We start from the raw sequence: 20,968 nt of genomic DNA, 5'->3' as shown, positions 1-20,968 counted from the left end.
AGATTCTTTTAAGAGCACCACATCTCCAACTTTAAGCTTATTATGTGTGACAGGTCTATACATATCCTTATCATTAGTAGCCTGATAAATCAAATTTTTAACAAATTCAGAATGATACAGATCAATTAACTTCTGTCTAACTTTCCCAAGTTCCCGATAACCATCCACAATATCACCCACATTATTTCCTTTGGCAAGCCAAGCAGGATCATCATCAACATCATGTAACTCAGGAATAATACTAACAGAAGGCAAACTTCGTCCGTGTATCAAAATTTCTGGTGTTATAGGATCAGGAATCTCATAACCCATGGTATCTCTAAGGGCTTCCTTGAAAGCAATGGGGCGCTTGTTAAGCAAATGTACAGTCTGACCAACAAAAAACTCAAAATCTCTTAAATCCAAGACATGTTTATGTATAGAACTGTAGAGCAACTTTTTAGTGAGTTTAACACAAGTTTCCACCAACCCTCCCAATTTGTTGCATCCTTTGAAGTACTGTTCAAACTTTATTGGCTTAACGTTGTTTTGATGGAAATAGCTTTGAACTTCAGAATCGTTCAAAAAAATGGTGATTAAATTTGCGCCAGCAACTATCTGTGAACTCAAATCAGACAAAACTAATTGTGGGATACCATATTCAAAGCAATGCAACTGAAGAGAGCGTAAAAATCCCTTGGTTGAGAGATCTAAATATAGTTTCAAATTAATTGCTCTCGTCCATAAGCAAGTCAAACACAAAAGCCATACTTTACTTTTCTTACCATTTACTTTAACATAGTATGGTCTCAAATGATCAACAAAAATATAACTAAATGGAATTTTAGGAGGATTCATTCTAAAATCACGATAACTACTCTGATTCAGTTTAACCGTTCGTCCATTAAATCTTTACATTGAATGCAACCCTTGAGGATATTCTTAACTACCGAGAAATAATGAGGAATCCAGAATTTTCTTCTCATTTCTGATAACAATGCATACAGTCCCAAATGACCAAACTTCTGATGCATATCCAAAACAATCAAATTAGTTAATTTACTATCTTTGTGCAAGAGAATAGGAAAATGCAAGTAATTATCCTGTTTCCATTTTGGGACTTTACATCTAACTCGTAAAATACCAAATTTATCCATATAGATATTCAGTTGAGCCACAATATTTGGAACAGCCATAAACCGTTTATCACTACTTTCAAAATAAGCAAAAACTTCAGGAAATCCAAGACCTTGTTCCACCCTAATAACATTCCTGTAGGCTTCAAGATACAAATCTACTTCAGGGTAGTTAAAATTCCCAAACCTATCAGGATATTTAACCTTCAATTTAAGTTTGATGTTATGAATAAACTTCAAAACACATAAGTTTACTCTAACAAGACGTTTAAAGTCAGAAAATCTATCCAAAGGTATCAAATGCTCTCCTCTATTCCCAGTTTCTGCCTTGCAATCAATCATAACATTGATTGGGTCAGCCTTTGCTAGAGGGTTAGGAACAATGACCTCCATGATTTCAGGCTTATTAACTTCAGGTGCCAAACATTCATCAGCAAGATTCGGGGGCCCATCCAACGATACTTCAGCCCCAGGATCCCCAACTTCTCCAACATTAAAACACAAGCTCATTAGCTTATCTGCATGAACAGAAAGATAAGGTAAATTATTAAACATCCTCTCCATATCCCCTGTTAGCATGTCTCCCAGCTCTGTTTGGAGATACACAGATGGATCATAAAGACCAAACCTAACAGTATTTGCCATGATACAATGAGCAGCATTGGCTCCCAAAACGAAATCAATATTCATGATTTCTTCATTTATCAATGAGTTCTTCATCAGGTAATATATACCCAGCATTAATAAAACTATTTACAATCTTACTTAAACCTGGATATTTCAAATTTATTTTTATTTCTGGGATGCACATAGCTTGAACTGTGTGAAAATCATCACCAAATTTAATATTTACTTCAATCAGCTTAACTTGATAAGTCTTTGGGCCATTAAATCCATTGATGATCAATTCAAGGTTTTCTTTAAGAACTTTAAATTTCTGACCCCTTAAACAACGAGCTGAAATAAAAGTAGCCTGACTCCCGCTATCATTAAGCCCTCTAAAACGTTTACCATCACTAAATTTACAGGAAAATGTAGGCAAAATAGAATTAATACCACCATCACAGTGTAAAAATATCAGGCTATTCAGCGTGTGCTTTGAGTTATCACTTGAACCTGCAGAATTGGTTGTAGGTTTTGATTCCTCAGCTCCCTTAACCAGGTCATTCCCCTTATCATCGGAGGGACGCAAGAAGACAAAATGCCAACCTTTACAGAAAAAACAACGACTTGCAAATTTAAATTTCCATGAAGACTTATCATGAGCAAGACTTGCGCATTTCACACATCCTTTCAACAAATTTAATTTGTTAATTTTCTCTTTAGCACTTTGATACTTAGAACATTTATTTATAGGATGCCTTTCTTTACTTTTAACATCGCTGCAAACTGTACAAATCTCAAATGGATTAATTTCCTCAAATAAGGTTACTTTACTGGCCAAATTGATAACATTTGATTTCTCGTGCAATTTTGGAGATGAAACTTTAACATAGGCTCTACTTTTCCTAGCCTTATACGACTGTTTTTCACATTCATATCGTTCATTAGCATCAAAAAATCTAGTAACAATTTCATCAAGACCAGGGTGTGTATGATTAGATACTTGTATCAGCTGATTTTTGAAAGTCTCATTCAAACCTTTCAAGAAAAAATACTGCATCACATCATCAACAGTTATTTTCAAAGTTTTAAATGCCTCCCGAACTTTCCTAATGTTGTTAATGTACTGAAATGGTTCCGAATCATAACTAAATGTCATGGTAGACATCTGTGAAATAACATTAAACTTCTGAGTTATGGTGGAAGCAAAATCTGATCGTAAAAGGGCTGTAGCATAAGAGTAAGTTTGTTTATCAGCTTCTAAAGAGTCAATTAAAAAGGAAGCTTTACCCGATATTTACTGCTTCAATAGCAGCAATTAATCATAATCCGTGTATGAAAACTTACTAACAGTTTCCTCAAATTGTCTTGAAAACAACTCTAAACTTTCACCTTCTGTACTACAAAACACAGGCAATGGTGCTGTCGGACTCCTTAGCAAACTGCGCGAAACCTCAACCAAATTACGGGTGTCTGTGGCAACTGGAGCTTCCAAGATACAAAAAATTTCAATTATTTTGTCCTTATACTCCTGAATGTTATCATATTCTCTTTCCAGAACAGACTCATCTTCAGTATCTGACCAAGACAACGACAAAATCTTGTTATCCAACACCAGCAATTCATCACGAAACCCTTTAAACTTTAAAATTAACGCAGCCTTTTGAGAAGAAGACAAATCAGCAAAGTCACGTCTACTATTATAAGACTTAGTTACTTGAGCCCTAATAACGCCTCTATTAGCTTTTAAAAAACTTAATTCTTTAGCCATTTCAGGTAGTGATAAATAAGTACACTAAACAATAATATGCAAAATAATGTAAAATTAGTAAAAGAAATTAAGAGCGACTAGGATCCACCTTAGAATTATGCTAACGTAAGACTACTAATCTCAAGTCCCTATTCGGGCGCCATGTCAAAAATAATGAGTGCTGAAGGCAGACATGGCACACAGGGCTAATAAATAACAACAATAAAAATATTAACATTTATTCACAAAAAGTATAATGATCTTCAACGTTTAAATAAGACCCTAGCACCAATGTCACTAGAATAGATCCACTAAGGGTTTTAGTTGTGGAAGGATCTACTCCCCCAGCCTATTCCGACCAGCTCTACAAATCTGTGAAATAACAAAAAGAACGAAATATAACCCTTGCAAGCAAAGCAACGGTAAACACGGGTAAAAAATAAATTAAATTGTGAAAATCACACCTCAAATAAACTAAAAGGCGGAAATCACACCCTGAATACGCGATTACATGCCAACAAGAAAATACATTAATATAATTAAACATCTCTAACGATTAAAGTAAGGCTAAAAATATAATGATATACCTATTCAAACAATTACAAAGTTAAACAAGCTATTACCATAACAAACATAACCCTACAACAAAAAATAATATATTTAAGAATATAGAGCATTGATTTTTAAATGGGATATGAGATTTGGATAATTATATACTTTAAACAAAGATATTTTGACCTTCAAACCTAAATCGCTAAATATGCCACAAACATAGAAGGACTTACGGGGTTTAAGAGGCTATATCCTTAAGTAGTCGATACAGTAGTCTTCTGACCAAAGAGTGGGGATAATGATGACGGTTGCCACAGTGGCGAAGACACATAATCCATGATGTTGATAAGGAAGTAAATCGTTGTCGCAGACCAGGACGAAGAAATTAAATCACTTCATGACTGTTTATGAAATCCTTGATAAATTCTTCATTGCAAAAAAAAAAAAAAAAAAAAAAAAAAAAAAAAAAAAAAAAAAAAAAAAAAACAGCCAAATTATGTAAAATGACGTTGAGCAGTTAATATAAGTCCATGGCCAATAACTGCTCCACACTTTATATAATGTTAAACCGACTCCCTTTCCTCCTTCAAGTTTTCCTTAAGGTAAATACTCTGCTGATTTTTCTCCAAGGATCTTCAAGCTGGAAGATAAAGTAAAACTGGACAGCCGAGCCATCTATTGACAAACAACCTCTAGACTCCCTTGCCTTCTAATATTTTAAATAAATAGCAAAGGAGGCTAAAGGCAAAATAATAATACATTAAATATATATAAAGGCAATAAATTTAATCATGGAATGAAATTTTATTTAACAGGGGGATCAGACCCCAACTGGGATATTGCAATACCTGCGGTACTAAGTACTCTGAATCACTCATATCGTGTATCAATTAAAATGTCGCCGCACGAGGCATTGTATGGTACCCCAGTTAGAACGCCTTTCCATGTATTAACGCCTACAACTAATTTATCAAATCCTTTAAAGGAATATATGAATGCAAACAAAAGTCGTTTTGATATCCTTCGAAAGAATTTAGAAGAATCACAAATCATAATGAAAAGGAATCATGATGAAATAGCGAAGCCAACTAAAACATATACCATCGGTGATAATGTATACATACAGGTAAATGTACGTAGGACTCAATTACAAACTAACACCTAAGTTTGAAGGCCCATTTAACATTTTGGAAACATTAACGGCGAATAGATTTAGAGTTCAAAAGGTATCCCAACCCACTGATGAGAGAATCCTACCATTGGCTCACATAAGAAATTAAAATAAGAGAGAAGGAAGTGAGGGAATTTTTTTTATCTATGAAACTTGTATGATATTTGCATGTTAAAATTTTTTCTTCTTAATACAGGAGCAATTACATATATTTTTCTCATTGAAGGTTTCCAAGATGAAGTTTTTATTGTTAGGAGCGATATTGTTCGCTCAGTCATTTTTCTCATGTGGGAAGAGCCCTAAAACTAAAAGTATAGATTTTAGATATGGCACTATAGTAGAAAGAACAGAAGACGTTTTTATTACTGCAAGCAACATAATTATAGAAGTACACATGCAAGCTATTTTTCTCCCAGAGAATGACGTCACTTGCTTAAAGAGCGACATTTCAAGGTCTGCTGCTTCTTTAAATGAGATGCATAAAAGACATTTTCCTTTTAATACAGAGAGTTTGCTTGCACCGACACTAAGAGTGGCAGAAATGCTATCGCAAGACTTGCAAAATAAGACTTACGAGGCAGAATCTTTGGCTCGTGACCTTCTGATGTGGACAGTAAGACACACTAACCTTGAAAGACTTAACCCGTTTATTTTATCAGCACTAAACATCTTTGGATCTGTTGCAAGTTTAGGCTTAGGGATTTCAAATCGTTTTAAAACTAGTAATCAAAATAAGAAAATTGAGTTTTTAGAACATGAAAACGAATTAGTTTTATCAGAACTAAGGAATCAGTTAACATCAATTAATCAAATTATGAGTTTAGTGAACGAACATTCTAGTAATATCAGTTAGATTATGGAAGTAAAAGACTTGCTGGCAACCTTAACGTATTATAATTATAAAATAGATCATATTCATACTAAAATTGCACATTTCATTGAGAAATCAAAAGACTATGTGGAAGCTATTACGTTAGCAACTGAAGGTGTTCTATCACCATATTTGTTGCCAATAAAATACTTAACGTTAATTTTGGAGAACGGACGGGAGAAAATAGATTATATTCCTTTGTTAGACGCACATAGGTTAGAATTTTATTATAGCCTAATTACAGTAAGCGTTGAAAATTACAGGATTATGATTACAGTTCCCTTTGATTCTTCCGATGCCTGGCAATCATACAAGATATCACCATTCCCGACTTTCAGGACAAATAACTCAAGTCCAGTAATATCCAGTTTGAACAGACATGTATTGATTTCCCTTGATAAGGAAACATATACGGTCATTAAAGACTTAGATAAATTAACTCACAGTTCAGATGCAATGAATAAAAAAGTATTTACAGCTGACTCCATTGAATTCTATGAAAAATCAATGGATTCATACGAGTTAGGTATAGTGCTAAACGGTGCTCTCTCCCATACATATGAAAATTGTCTGAAAAAACTTTATGCTTTTGACGATAATAAGTTCAATTGCAGATTGAACAACGGCTCGTGGATACGATACGACAAGGTCGGCTTCAATGTATCATGCCCGGACGGATCCACGTCCTATCCCCAAATATTAGATGCAGCAGATGGTCCGAGGAATTAGCACTATCATCAGGGAACGAGCCTACTTTGCGAATTTCACGTTGACCACTACAATCCCATCTCTACCTCTCCCATACAAGGCACGTGTGGCTAAGCGGTTCATGAAATTAACCGAGATGGACCACCTGTCACCGACTTATGCAGATCTTCGTTTCTACGTGTTACTAGCATCAATCAGTGTTACGGTGATGATATTTATCGCCGTTAACATCTTTGTTTGTCATAGGTTAAGGCAAAGACAGGTGGAGCTCAAAAGGAACGTTTTCTCATGTCCAGACAACACTCCACACATTTTGAAAACTTTTCAATTTAGAGCCGTTGGAAATTGGCCATTTCATTCACTCGAAGGAGTAAAATTGTCTGGAATAGTGAAGTGCACGAAAAGCGGTTAGTACGCTAGTAATATGTAGTTGAAGAGACTAGGACATTTGCATTTTAAAAACATTTAAAAGAAAAAAAAAATTTGGGGCATCTAATGAAATACATAAGCCCTGTATTTTAAAATAAAAGTATCTTTTGGGCATCTGATAAAATATATAAGCCATATATATATATATATATATATATATATATATATATATATATGTGTGTGTGTGTGTATATATATATATATATATATATATATATATATATATATATATATATATATATATATATATATATATATATATATATATATACGTATATATATACACGTATATATATATATATATATATATATATATATATATATATATATATATATATATATATATATATATATATATATGTATGTATATGAAACCGTGGTGTGTGTACATACCAGGAATTTTTTTGTGCACTGTAATCATATCTTTACCAAGGTAACAACTATTCTTTAACAAGTTACCGAATCTTTTGTACATCAGTTTTTTTGGGGGGTACCACATAATCATTTTCTAGCAATATACCATATATAGATCTGTATTTTCCATTCATTTTTTTCATTTTTCACAATATCCGTTAGGTATATATTTTTTTTAAATGTACCTATTTTGAACGTTCATCCTTAATCACTTGTTTAAAGTTAAAAAAAAAGAAAAAACAAATTTATATCCAGTCACACTCATAGAAAACATATTTTTAACGTAATTTTAGTTATATACAGAAAACGAAATCGATAACACAACATATATAATTTAAGGTGGTGAAACATGGAGGTAAAAATAAAATACAAAACTCAATTCAGTATTTTAATAAAAAAGTATATAGTACGAACAATCCTATTGAATTAACAATATCCTCTTTAGTTTCAATGACCTTTCTGTTATCGGCTATCGACTCTGCATCATAACCTGTAAGTTCAGACAATTACATTATAAACAAAAATTACCACTGAAGGCACAAACGTTAATATGAAACTATATCGCTTAATATACGGGCAATACATAAAAATTCTTAATTACCAATCGAGGATAAATTGGTCAGGTTACAATTACCGGTCGTTACTGTACCCAGGTAAGCCTACCACACCTACAATGAACAAGAAGGAAAGGGAACTAATTACAGGTAGACCAACAATGTCAAATATTCTCAAATAAATAATATCGACATATAATATCAGTAACTAATTAATAACCTACCAGCGGAAAACAACACCATCCGTATAATGGGCTAAGACTGATCGATACAATCCAACTGTAACACTAGTACTCGCAGAACTGTACGAGAAAAAATAAAGTAACAAAACTATTACGGATGCATAATGCATGAAAAGTTTTACGTAACTTGTCCTTACAGAGTTATTTTATTGTTATTTTAGGTCACATCAGGACTTCTGAAACCTCAACTAAAAGACACTAATGGCCTTACCTTAGCTAAAGGGCGAAGCATGTATGGCTTAAGTGAAGGATTTTATATCACGTTGGGCGCTTCGTGCCAGATGCAAAGTCCAGAGATGGGGAGAGAGAGGGTGAGCCTGTATTTAGCAAAGAGCCATTTTCAAAATGCAAGCACAAACGTTGACAGGATCCATTTGTAGTAAATGTCTTCCACACAACAAGTCTGTTTAGCGCTCTTCATAGCAGCTCAGTACCCACGGTGTCCAAAAGTGAAATGCGAGAGTGAACCCCTCAAGCTACACTCTCCGTTGAAGTAGCAGAATTCACTGACGATCATTTCTCCGTCGTGTCACACGTTAGCTCGGAAACCAAAACAAAGATTAGTTCCCGAGAATTATTGCTTGTCTTGGTCCTTAAGACCACCCAACAACAGATAAGGCCATTATGCAAATTAATTTAAAATTACATAACAAAAAACCTGTAAAGACATTTTACAAAAAACAGTCATGCACACAGAACATATAACAAAAAATTACCCCACTCAAGTCCACACAAAACTGCGTGAGAAATTAGAAAGAAAAAACAAATTTTATACAAAAAAATAAATTTTATTTATTTTTGTACACTGGAGGGCACAGGATGCAAATTTCTCACCACTAGAAATTTGCATCATACCTTATAACTATAACATAAGTCGAGTCAAATTTCTGCTCCTAATGGCAGCTTTCCTGAGAGTCCTTTGGGGTGAACTCTCATTAATAGACAACTTACGGGAGCTCTGTTTGTCGTCATTATCTGAATTGTAGGATGCATCTGGAACTACCTCAAGAGTCTTCCCTTTAAGTATAATAACCCCAGTAGTTTCCCCCAAATCATTCTCCTCTATACCCTTCACAATTCCCAATGGAAAATTAATGGTTTTAGTGTTTGGTTCTTTGATGAGGACTATATCACCAATGCCCAACTTCTGGTGACAAACTGGTCTATATATGTCCTTGCGGTCCACAGCCTGAGCTACCAGGGTACTTAAAAACTCATTCTGGTAAGCTTCTAGAAGATTATACCTAACCTTACGAAGTTTTTCATACTCATCCTTTATTACTTCTGTAGGGCTGCTACTCACCTTCCACTCAGGATCATCAGGTACCTCTTGTAAATCTGGAATTAAATTCAACGACACCAGCTCATACCCCTTGACTAACATTTCTGGAGTTATGGGCTCTGGGCAAGAATCTGCCTCAGTCTCCCTTAAAGATTCCTTAAAGGCTATGGGCCTCTTATTAGCTAAATGAACAACATTACACACTAAATATTCAAAATCAGGCAAAGAAAGTACCCAAGTTTTAATAGCTGAAAAAATAAGTTTCTTCACTAATTTTACGCAAGACTCTACAAGTGATCCTAGCTCACTATGGCCTTTAAAGAATTGCTGAAACTTTACATGCTTAATGCCATTAGACTCCAAATACAATTTAGTGTCAGGATCATTGATGAAGCTTGTGATTATGTTACCTCCTGCCACCAACTGCGAGCCTGGATCACTAACACAAAGCTGCGGGAATCCATATTCAAAAACATGTAATGAAAAGGCTCTCAAATACTCATTCACACTTAAATCTCGACAGATCTTCAAATTAATAGCCCTTGACCAAGTGCAGGTGAAACACAAAATCCATACCTTCATCTTTTCAGCTCCCTGTTTAACATTAAATGGTCCAATGAAATCAACAAAAATATTAGAAAATGGAACAGCAGGGGGACTAGAACGAAATTCTCGATAAGTGTTCTGGTTCAATCTCACACTTCTTGTGTTAAACCTGTGGCATGAAACACATTGTTTAATGGCATTCTTAATGACAGAAAAATGTTTAGGAATGAAAAAGCACTTACGAAGCTCAGATAGGACAGAATAGCAACCACCATGCAATAATTTGGCATGTGTATCCATTATAATTAGTTTAGTCAAATAACTCTTGGGACAAAGCAATATAGGAAACTGTTTGTTATGTCCATACCATTTCTTGAACTTTGATTTTACTCTTAACATGCCATCTGAATCTATGAACACATTAAGTTGGCTCACAAGTGGAGGTATATCCTTCAAAGGTTTACTTGAGAGTCTGAAGTAAGAAAATATTTCCATAAAGTGTTTCTGTTGATCTTCTAGAATTAATTTCCTTAAAGCTAAAGCAGAATAGTTTACATTATTCAAATTCTCTACTTCAACTCCCGCTTTCCTCTTCCAGTGGTCAACACAAAGCATTACCCTCCTGTAAATCAATTTAAGCTTTTCTAAAGTAGAATATTTCTCATGTTCAAGAAGAGGTTCACCTGGAAACGCACTCTGCTCAGCAACAGAAATACTAAGGGTATTAGTGTTTGAGCTAGGAACTGTGAAATAAAGAAACTCATTGCCAGGCACCACCTCAGGACCTGAAATAAAGAATGATTTAGAGACAAGTCTAGGAGAAAGGCATCGGGTGACACAGTCTGCTGGATTGTCTTTTCCAGCTATAAAGATAAAACTGACAGGTTTAATTTCACATAATTTCCTGATATTGCTTATCCTATTCTGTACAAATACTGAATGCTTCTGCATTTTGGAGTATGTACATTCTGATGCTTGCAGCCACTGCAAAGCACAACTGGAATCACAGTACAAATCTAAGCCATCAATGTCAATGGACTTCACACACAAAGGATCAGCCAGATCTCTATAAATCTCCATCAGGGTTTCTACCCCTAATGATATAGCATTCAACTCCAGTGCTGGAACGGACTTACCTTTCAACAACTTATTGATCAAGCGGTTCTTTGCCTGCAAAAAGCTAATCTCACCCGAGTCAATATCTTCAATATATACCACAGTACCATAAAAATCACGACTTGCATCTGTGAATGCTTTGAGTCTAAATTTTCCATTTCTTTGCCCAATGAACCTCTGGACTTTCACCGGCTGGGAACCATTCACCTGCCTGCAAATGTTCCTCCATTCCCTTTGGAGACTGGGGGATAGTACTTGATCCCAAGCCAGCTCCTTTGAGCACTGAAGTCTATGCATATAAAGTCTACTTCTATTAAAGACAGGAATATTAAAACCAAACACATCAAAGTTACTGGCAATAGTCTGCAAAACCTTACGTTTTGTATCAGCATCTGGGTTTAGCAAGATTTCCTTAGTATAAATTACATCATCAGCCCTATTCCATACAATACCAAAAAGGCTATTCTCAACCGGAGTATTGGTTTCAAACTTTGCATCAATTTCAGCCTGAAGGGTAACATCATTTGTTACTAACTGTTGTATCTCAAACTTATATGGGTTGAAAATATACGGCAACTGTGAACAAGCCCACTTCAAATACTGAGAATCAGCAGAACCAACAGCTCCATTGTCCATATAAAATAGAGAGTACAACAATAACTTAAGGTTCCTCAGCTGTGGGTCTGGTTCATATTGGTGCACTAGTATATAATACAGAGCTAGCATGAGTAAAAATGGACTACAACGAAGACCAAAACTAAGTCTAACATTCTTGTAGGCTACAAGAGAGTAATCGTTCTTCTGTACATTTTTGAACCAAAAAAACAGCAACCTAGCTTGATCATTATTGTTCAAGGACAACATGTTAAAAGCTTTCTTAAGATCATACGTTAATAACAACTTATCAAACCTCAAGTGTAAGAAGGCTGAAGACAGCTTCTGGTTAAGGTTAGGTCCTGGATCTATACACTGATTATGAGAGAAACCACACTTAACTTTGACAGTTTCTTTGAGATTAGACAAAAACACAATACGGCACTTTGTGGTTTCTTTCTCAGGCCTAAAAACAGCCATGTGTGGGAGAAATGAATAATTTGGATGCTCTGCCTTAAATGAATCTAAGTTTGAAATCTTCTCAATTATTCCATCTTTTAACTGATCCCTAATTACCTGATCAACTAACTGCAAATGCCCATCCTTTTTCCGTAATTTCTTAAGATTTGCCTTTAGTATCAACCTTGAGAGATTTTCGTTAGTTGATAACCTATGTGCAATTTTACTACTCCACAAGAGGGGAACTATAAGTCTTCCATCCTTTTCCCTTGAAAAATTACTCAACGCAAAATTCACCCACTTCCGATTAGTTTCTGACATAATACTTTCAGCACTATTGGCGTCCAGATTCAAAAAGCGGCGGCATTCGTGTTCAAGCACTTGATCAGTAGCCTTGAGCAATTTAGATTCTACAATCTGACCTTTATCATCTAACACTGCTATGTTACTGCCTACCTCAAGTTCCTTGTAATGTAGTTCACACACTTCATCATCCAAAAGAGGGTCAATTTGTATTTTACATAAGAAAGAACAGATAGTAATTTGGGAGCAAGAGGAAAAATCAGTCCTGCTTGAACGTAGTGGATTAATTACTTCTAACCTCTCATTACAAATATTAGGCAGACCCAAAAATTTAATATTTTTGCTCAAATTTTCAAGGTTTCCCATTAGCAAAATACCATGCTGTGATTCAGTGTATACTGAAGGGGGGTTACAACCAAAGGCTACATCTTTACCCATTAAAGCGTAATGTGCATCAGATCCCAATAAAACCTGAACATTATCAATACCGTCACTGTCTTTACAAAGTTTCTTATCTGCCAATATGAATCCCTTATTCTCGAACGATTCCACTATCTTGCCTAACCCTGGAAGATTTAACTTTATATTAATGCTAGGAACCACAAGTGCAGGAACATTTGAAATACAATTACCGAACTTCATAGGAAGTTGAATAAGTCTGCTTATATATTCTTTAGAACCATTAAACCCATTAACAGTTAATTTTACACTAGGTTCAAGAACAGGCAAACTACACTTATTAAGCAAGCTCTCTGTAACAAAGGAACTCTGAGAACAGCTATCCTTAAGACCTCTAAAAATACCATCCACTCCAGGGACAGTAAATGAAAAGGAAGGGAGTACTGTCTTATTGACAATACTGGGAAGAACTGCTATACTACTATTCACTTCATTAATGGAAGCTTCCCTCTTAACATCAGCTTTACCCGAATGTATTGGAGTACCTTCTTTATGCTTTCCTTCAGGGGGCGAAAGCTTAACTTCAGAAGACTTTGAGCACAGACAGTGAAAATGAAGCCCCGAACATTTCACGCACTTTTGACGAAATTCAAATCTACATTGCCTACTCATATGGTTAAGATTCCCACATCGAAAACATCCTTTCAGTATTTTCAAACGCTGAAGCTTTGCTTCTGGAGTGTCATAAAGTTTGCATTTAAATATAGAATGATTATTTTCACCTTCTACACAAAGTGTACAATAAAACCTCCTAACCTCAGGCAATGTCTTAATAGCTAAACTAGTAGTTTTCTGTCGAACACTAGATTGAAGAGTACGTAAAGAAACTTCACTTTTCAAGCAATTCTCATACCTCTCACAGGCAATAAAAAAATTGTCCATTATCTCCTGAACAGAAGGATAAGTCTTTGTAGTAATCTGAACCAATTCCCTCTTAAACTTGTCATTAAGTCCATTCCACATGAAATATTGAATAAAATCATCAGGAGTCATTTTAAGAGTCTTCACAGACTCAACAACTGTTCTTAAAATGGAAATAAACTTAAAAGGGTCATCAGATTCCCCCAATCTTAAACTCGTCAATGTTTTTATAGTAGAAGTTTTACGAACTACTTCCGAGGCAAAGGCTAACTTAAGCAAGTCTTTGGCGTCCTTGTAAGTCTGTTTGTCAGCTTCCAACGAATTCAACAAAACTTTAGCCCTTCCCTCTACCTGCTGTCTCAAAAGAAGTAACAAATCTCTGTCTGGGTAACTAAATGATTGGGTAGTGCTTTCAAACTCTGATATAAACCTAATGAAATCCTCCCCATCCGTACTACTGAACTTTGGTAATGGAGCTGTGGGCTGTTTAAGAAGACTTTTAGCAACCTCAACAGTTCCAGGTGCAGATGCCACCTCTAGGTGAGGAATACAATATTCTATCCTATCAAAATATTCAATACAGGTTGCAATCTCTGACTCCCTAGCATCCTCACTGAACTCCACATCCGAAATTCTAAGGGAAAATATTTCATCATTCAGATCAATAAGTAGTCTTTTATGACTTAGCAGTACACTTCTTTCAGAAATTTTTTGCCCAGCACTGAGAGTCGAAATGGACTCTATACGATTATAAATATCCGTAACCTTCTTCCTGATTACCTTGCGTTTTGAGATTAATGTTTTAAGATCAGACATCGTGAAGGAATAAATACAAAAAATATTAAATTCTTAGTCTTTTAAATGCGATAGCAACTTAACACTTACCACCACCCTCTAAATAAAAGAGCTTAATAGACAATAACAACTTCCAAATGGAAAAACAAGTTGAATAAGCAAATATATAAAATAGTTAACCTAGACACCGCGGATAATGCTTTAACGAGGGAAAAATCTCAATTCTAAAATAAACCGTACCGAAAAAATTGTAAATAAAGCGAACACGTCTCTCCCCCTCCCCCCATTCCGACTTTACCGAGCACTAAGTGAGCTAACAACCAACCTCCACATACACCACCTGACGTGCCCCACGTTGGGCGCCATATACAGAAAACGAAATCGATAACACAACATATATAATTTAAGGTGGTGAAACATGGAGGTAAAAATAAAATACAAAACTCAATTCAGTATTTTAATAAAAAAGTATATAGTACGAACAATCCTATTGAATTAACAATATCCTCTTTAGTTTCAATGACCTTTCTGTTATCGGCTATCGACTCTGCATCATAACCTGTAAGTTCAGACAATTACATTATAAACAAAAATTACCACTGAAGGCACAAACGTTAATATGAAACTATCGCTTAATATACGGGCAATACATAAAAATTCTTAATTACCAATCGAGGATAAATTGGTCAGGTTACAATTACCGGTCGTTACTGTACCCAGGTAAGCCTACCACACCTACAATGAACAAGAAGGAAAGGGAACTAATTACAGGTAGACTAACAATGTCAAATATTCTCAAATAAATAATATCGACATATAATATCAGTAACTAATTAATAACCTACCAGCGGAAAACAACACCATCCGTATAATGGGCTAAGACTGATCGATACAATCCAACTGTAACACTAGTACTCGCAGAACTGTACGAGAAAAAATAAAGTAACAAAACTATTACGGATGCATAATGCATGAAAAGTTTTACGTAACTTGTCCTTACAGAGTTATTTTATTGTTATTTTAGGTCACATCAGGACTTCTGAAACCTCAACTAAAAGACACTAATGGCCTTACCTTAGCTAAAGGGCGAAGCATGTATGGCTTAAGTGAAGGATTTTATATCACGTTGGGCGCTCCGTGCCAGATGCAAAGTCCAGAGATGGGGAGAGAGAGGGTGAGCCTGTATTTAGCAAAGAGCCATTTTCAAAATGCAAGCACAAACGTTGACAGGATCCATTTGTAGTAAATGTCTTCCACACAACAAGTCTGTTTAGCGCTCTTCATAGCAGCTCAGTACCCACGGTGTCCAAAAGTGAAATGCGAGAGTGAACCCCTCAAGCTACACTCTCCGTTGAAGTAGCAGAATTCACTGACGATCATTTCTCCGTCGTGTCACACGTTAGCTCGGAAACCAAAACAAAGATTAGTTCCCGAGAATTATTGCTTGTCTTGGTCCTTAAGACCACCCAACAACAGATAAGGCCATTATGCAAATTAATTTAAAATTACATAACAAAAAACCTGTAAAGACATTTTACAAAAAACAGTCATGCACACAGAACATATAACAAAAAATTACCCCACTCAAGTCCACACAAAACTGCGTGAGAAATTAGAAAGAAAAAACAAATTTTATACAAAAAAAAAAATTTTATTTATTTTTGTACAAGTTATTCAAATATTTGAAGGTAGCTGTCCGAGCTAATGTAAAATATACATAATAAAACCATGACCCAAGGGATCATTGGAGAAGTTAGGAGTGTGTGAACGTCAAGTCATAACAGGATGCGAAAGTCAAGACCAAGCTAAATCATTGCAATGTAACATTTTGTATGAAGAGTAAACACAACACAAGCATCCCGTGAGAAACAGTTGACTTATTTGATCTTTGCACAGAAACAGATGGGTTCCGGTAGTAATCTTGTGTAATCATATTTGTGATAAATGCTGAGATAACTCATACAACGTTATCACCTAAACTTATATTTTTGTCAGTTCTATTTTCAATTGTTATATGGAATGGTCCTCTGACCAAACCATTCATACTCTTGTGATGGATCTACTAATAAACTGTTTAAAAGTTAACTTACATAGACTTATTCGGTGTCCGGTAATTACATCGCCGTAATTTCATCGCGGTAATTACATCGTGGTAATTACATCGCATGGTAATTACATCTCATGCATTTTCACCACATTATAAATACATCGCAATATATCCCATCGTCTGTAATTTCATCGTCTTGAATTTCCAAATATTATAAATTTTTAGTTATTTTATGGGATCTAACTATCTAACTATTCGCAAACAGCCAGCGTGTTGACTTTTCCTAAAACAGAAATTAATCAGAGAAATTTTCCGTTTATTTTAGCAGCTTGTCTTCATTTGATAAAAACATGGACTAAACCTTTGAAGATGCCTCTGGAGTATGTTGTAAGCACAAGGAATAAGAAAAAGTGAATTGACAATAGTCATATATTTGTGAAAGAGAAAACAAGTGGCGAAAAAACTATTTGGAAATGTGATCAATTTTATACAAAAAAGTGCCATGCAAGAGTGAATGTAAATGGCAAATTATAAAAATCGAGACCCTAGATTGGACTAGTCTCTAAAAGTCAATACTGTACACAAAAGTTTATACAATTATACCCACGCACTTAGTAAAAATTATGCAAAAAACCAACATTGCTAAATAACGTGAAAATCTAACTCTTAAATAAGAATGGGAAAAATAATTGTCCTAACGACATGTAAGCAGATCTTAGTGTCTTGTTACTTAAGTTCAGTTGTTATGTAGGCAGTGGCCAATGAGATTTTAGTGTGGGGTGAAACATATTCGATGTTTGAAGATGTATTGACTAAGTGGTCACTTTCTAGCGCACGCTATCCCGAGCAAGTCGAATTTATTAGCCAGGACGCCAGGCAGGGTCAAAATACAGGTTCGGATGTGAATAGTGTTTTCACGCTAGCAATCAGAAAGATGAAACTGTTTCAAGGAGTGATGGACAATCTATTATACTATTTCCAGCAGCATATTCAACAAGTATCCACACCTCAATAAAGTAAGATGGAAAACCATTTGAATGAGCATCACGTTATTTTGAAAAAACTGATACGAAAATGTAAGCGTAAGGTGAGATTGTTTATCAACTTGGAGTAGAAGAAGCATCTAAAACTGCTGCAGATATGAATCAGTCCGAAAAGAGCAGCATCGCCGAAAGTATCAAGCCATTTAAAGATAGAGAGAAAGTGTGTGGACTCATATAAACTTTGATGGAATAGGTCTAGAGCTCAATGAAGGCCGAGAAGGGACATTGGAGCCGGGAATGTACCAAAGACGTCGAAAATATTAAGTGAAAATATGTTTTTTTTTGTTCTCTCTCTTTTTATTGTATACTTTGCAGTTGGTACAAGGAAATTGGAACTTTGTTTTTTATTTTTTTTTTTAATCGCCAGTTGGTTGTTCTTATTCACAATACATTGAACGGAATTAGATTGGGTCCGGTAAGATAGCCATTGACGTCTAAAAGGACGATTACAAAATTCCATTACAAACCGTTACTATGGTTATTGGATTAGGTAACAATAGGTCAGTGAGAGATGAATCAGAATATACTACAAGTTTAGACCTTGACAAAAAAAGAATGGGTGATGCCGGCGATGCGTATACCAGACGATTTGACGACGCCATCCAGGACATCCAGAGGAAATACAAGTGCGTGGACGACACCTTACTCTACGACGACAACATCGAAGGGGCCTTCTGGCATGCCTACGACTTCCTCGAAACATGCGCAGCCAAGGGTATCACGCTTAAGCCGGAGAAATTCCAATTCGCCAGAAGGGAAGTAGACTTCGTGGGCTTCAACCTGGGCTGGGAGGCCTACAAGCCAACAGAGGAACGTTTGGCGGCCATCAAGAACTTCCCGATGCCACGTCAGCCCTCTATCACCGACATAAGGGCTTGGTACGGATTTGTCAACCAGCTGGCGCCATTCCTCGCAACAGCCCCTATCATGAACCCGTTCAGGGAGCTCCTCAAAAAACCAACTGGGAAGGCAGTGTACTGGGACGAGGCACTCCGCACCAAATTTCATCACGCCCAAGACATGATATGCCAACTAGCGAAGGACGGACTGGCCTACTACGACAGGAGCCGCCCCACAGCAGCGATCACCGACTGGAGTAAAGAAGGCATAGGGTTTGTAATCCTTCAACAGTATTGCTCATGCAGCTCCGCCAATACGCCCTTTTGCTGCACGGGTGGGTGGCGCCTGGCACTATGCGGCTGCCGCCATCTCACCGCCGCTGAAGCTGGCTACGCTGCCGTGGAGGGGGAGGCCCTTGCGGTAGCCTGGTGTCTCCAGAAGGCGAGGCTGTTCTTACTGGGGTGCCCCAACCTCACCGTTGTGACGGACCACCGCCCGTTAACCAAGTTACTGGGGGATCGTGCCCTTACGGAAATCTCGAACCCCCGCCTTTTCAGGCTGAAGGAGAGAACTCTGCAGTACCGATTCAGGGTCAAGTACCTGCCAGGGAAGCGTAACAGCGCGGCAGACTCCCTGTCCCGATACCCCGCCTTAAAAGCCGATCCCAGTGCCTACGACATGGACCTCGACGAAGACCTCACCGACACCATGGCGGCCGCCGTCATGGCAGCAGTGGAGCACGACAGCTGTGTCGTGGACGAGGCGAGAGTTAGGCACGCCGCTGTCATCGACCCCGTGTACCAGCTGCTCACGGCCAGGGTCCTGGCCGGGGACTGGGCCGATAGGAAGTCCCAGGAAATTGCGTGCCTTCGGCTCTTTTACAGTGTCAGGGAGAGGCTGGCCGTTATCCAAGACTTGGTGACATATACGTTCGAACAGGGCAACGTTCGCCTAGTTATCCCGGAGCCTCTCCGTCAGCAGGTGGCTGCCAACCTACACGCGGGGCACCAAGGCCTGGACTCGATGCAACGACGAGCGCGCCAGACGGTGTACTGGCCTGGACTCGAGGGGGACCTGCAGTATCACCGATCCTCGTGTGAAGAATGCGATATACACGCACCATCGTAGGCCGCGGAGGAACTCATTATCACGCCGCCCCCGGAGTATCCCTTCCAGATGACGGTTGCAGATATGTTCCAGCACGACGGACACTCGTACATGGCCTACGCAGACAGGCTCACAGGGTGGCTGGAGCTGGCCCACTTCCCCCACGGAACCTCCTCCTCCCACATCAAGACTCAGCTACGTCGCTACTTCGCCAGATGGGGGGCCCCGGAGCAAATTTCCACGGACGGTGGCACCAATCTGGCAAGTGAGGAAATGGGGGAATTTTTCAAGTTATGGGGCGTGTCTGTGCGTCTATCATCCGCCCAGTACCCGCAGTCCAATGGCAGGGCAGAGGCCGCAGTCAAGATCGAGAAGCGGATAATAATGACGAACACGGGCAGCAGCGGCACCCTTGACACGGACAAGTCCTCTATGGCTATCCTGCAGTACCTCAACACCCCCCTCCGCGGAATAAACAAGTCACCCGCCCAGATGGCAGCGGGCAGGCAGCTCCGAGATGGCGTACCTACGGCTCGCTGGCACCTCACAGTAGACAAACACTGGGGGGCAACCTTACGGCAGAGAGAACGTCAGATGGCTGACAGTGGTGCCGCCCTCACCAGGACTGGACCGTCCAGAAAGCTTCCAGCCATCAACCCGGGATCCCAAGTACGAGTGCAAAATCAGGCCACTAAGCTGTGGGACCGCACTGGTACCGTGGCGGAAACGCTCCCATACCGACAGTACCTAGTCAAGCTAGACGGCAGCGGGCGCCTCTCCCTCCGTAACAGGAAGCACCTGCGTCTCACATCATCGGGACCCCAGCCTGGGCAGGCCACACCTGCTACGCATCCAGCTACGCCCACGCCCGAGCAGCTACCAGGCAGTCACCCTACGCCCAGCCCACATGCAGCACGGACGCCACGCCCATCACGGCGCACTAGAAGGCCTGCGTGGATGGATGACTACATGTGATCATCGTACATTACAGCGACACCTGCATATATTTTTTTCTTTTATTGCCTTTGCTTTTCATATTATTCTATGAACATGTATTACCCGCACATTGTGTTTTGCATTCCTGACAGCTATGTACCTGTCTTCCTA

The 20,968-nt window shown here is 37.9% G+C and overlaps 1 protein-coding gene and 1 long non-coding RNA gene across 2 annotated transcripts; both read right to left on the bottom strand.

Moving 5' to 3' along the window:
* Positions 1–7,988: 7,988 nt before the first annotated feature.
* On the bottom strand, positions 7,989–8,658 carry LOC137653081 (uncharacterized). The gene is made up of 2 exons (XR_011046379.1): positions 8,392–8,658; positions 7,989–8,281 (listed from the first exon to the last, which is right to left on the bottom strand). It is a non-coding gene; the product is annotated as an uncharacterized lncRNA (long non-coding RNA).
* Positions 8,659–9,271: 613 nt separating this feature from the next.
* On the bottom strand, positions 9,272–15,752 carry LOC137653838 (uncharacterized). The gene is made up of 3 exons (XM_068387488.1): positions 15,670–15,752; positions 15,493–15,559; positions 9,272–15,383 (listed from the first exon to the last, which is right to left on the bottom strand). The coding sequence occupies exon 3, from the start codon at positions 14,843–14,845 to the stop codon at positions 9,272–9,274; it is 5,574 nt and encodes a 1,857-aa protein (XP_068243589.1). The 5' UTR covers positions 14,846–15,383; positions 15,493–15,559; positions 15,670–15,752.
* Between the last annotated feature and the right edge of the window lie 5,216 nt (positions 15,753–20,968).

Source organism: Palaemon carinicauda, chromosome 14 (genome assembly GCF_036898095.1).
Source record: "Palaemon carinicauda isolate YSFRI2023 chromosome 14, ASM3689809v2, whole genome shotgun sequence".
NCBI classification, from domain to species: Eukaryota; Metazoa; Arthropoda; class Malacostraca; order Decapoda; family Palaemonidae; genus Palaemon; species Palaemon carinicauda.
The sequence above is the reverse complement of the archived record's forward strand: the minus strand, read 5'-3'. Positions and strand labels throughout refer to the sequence as shown.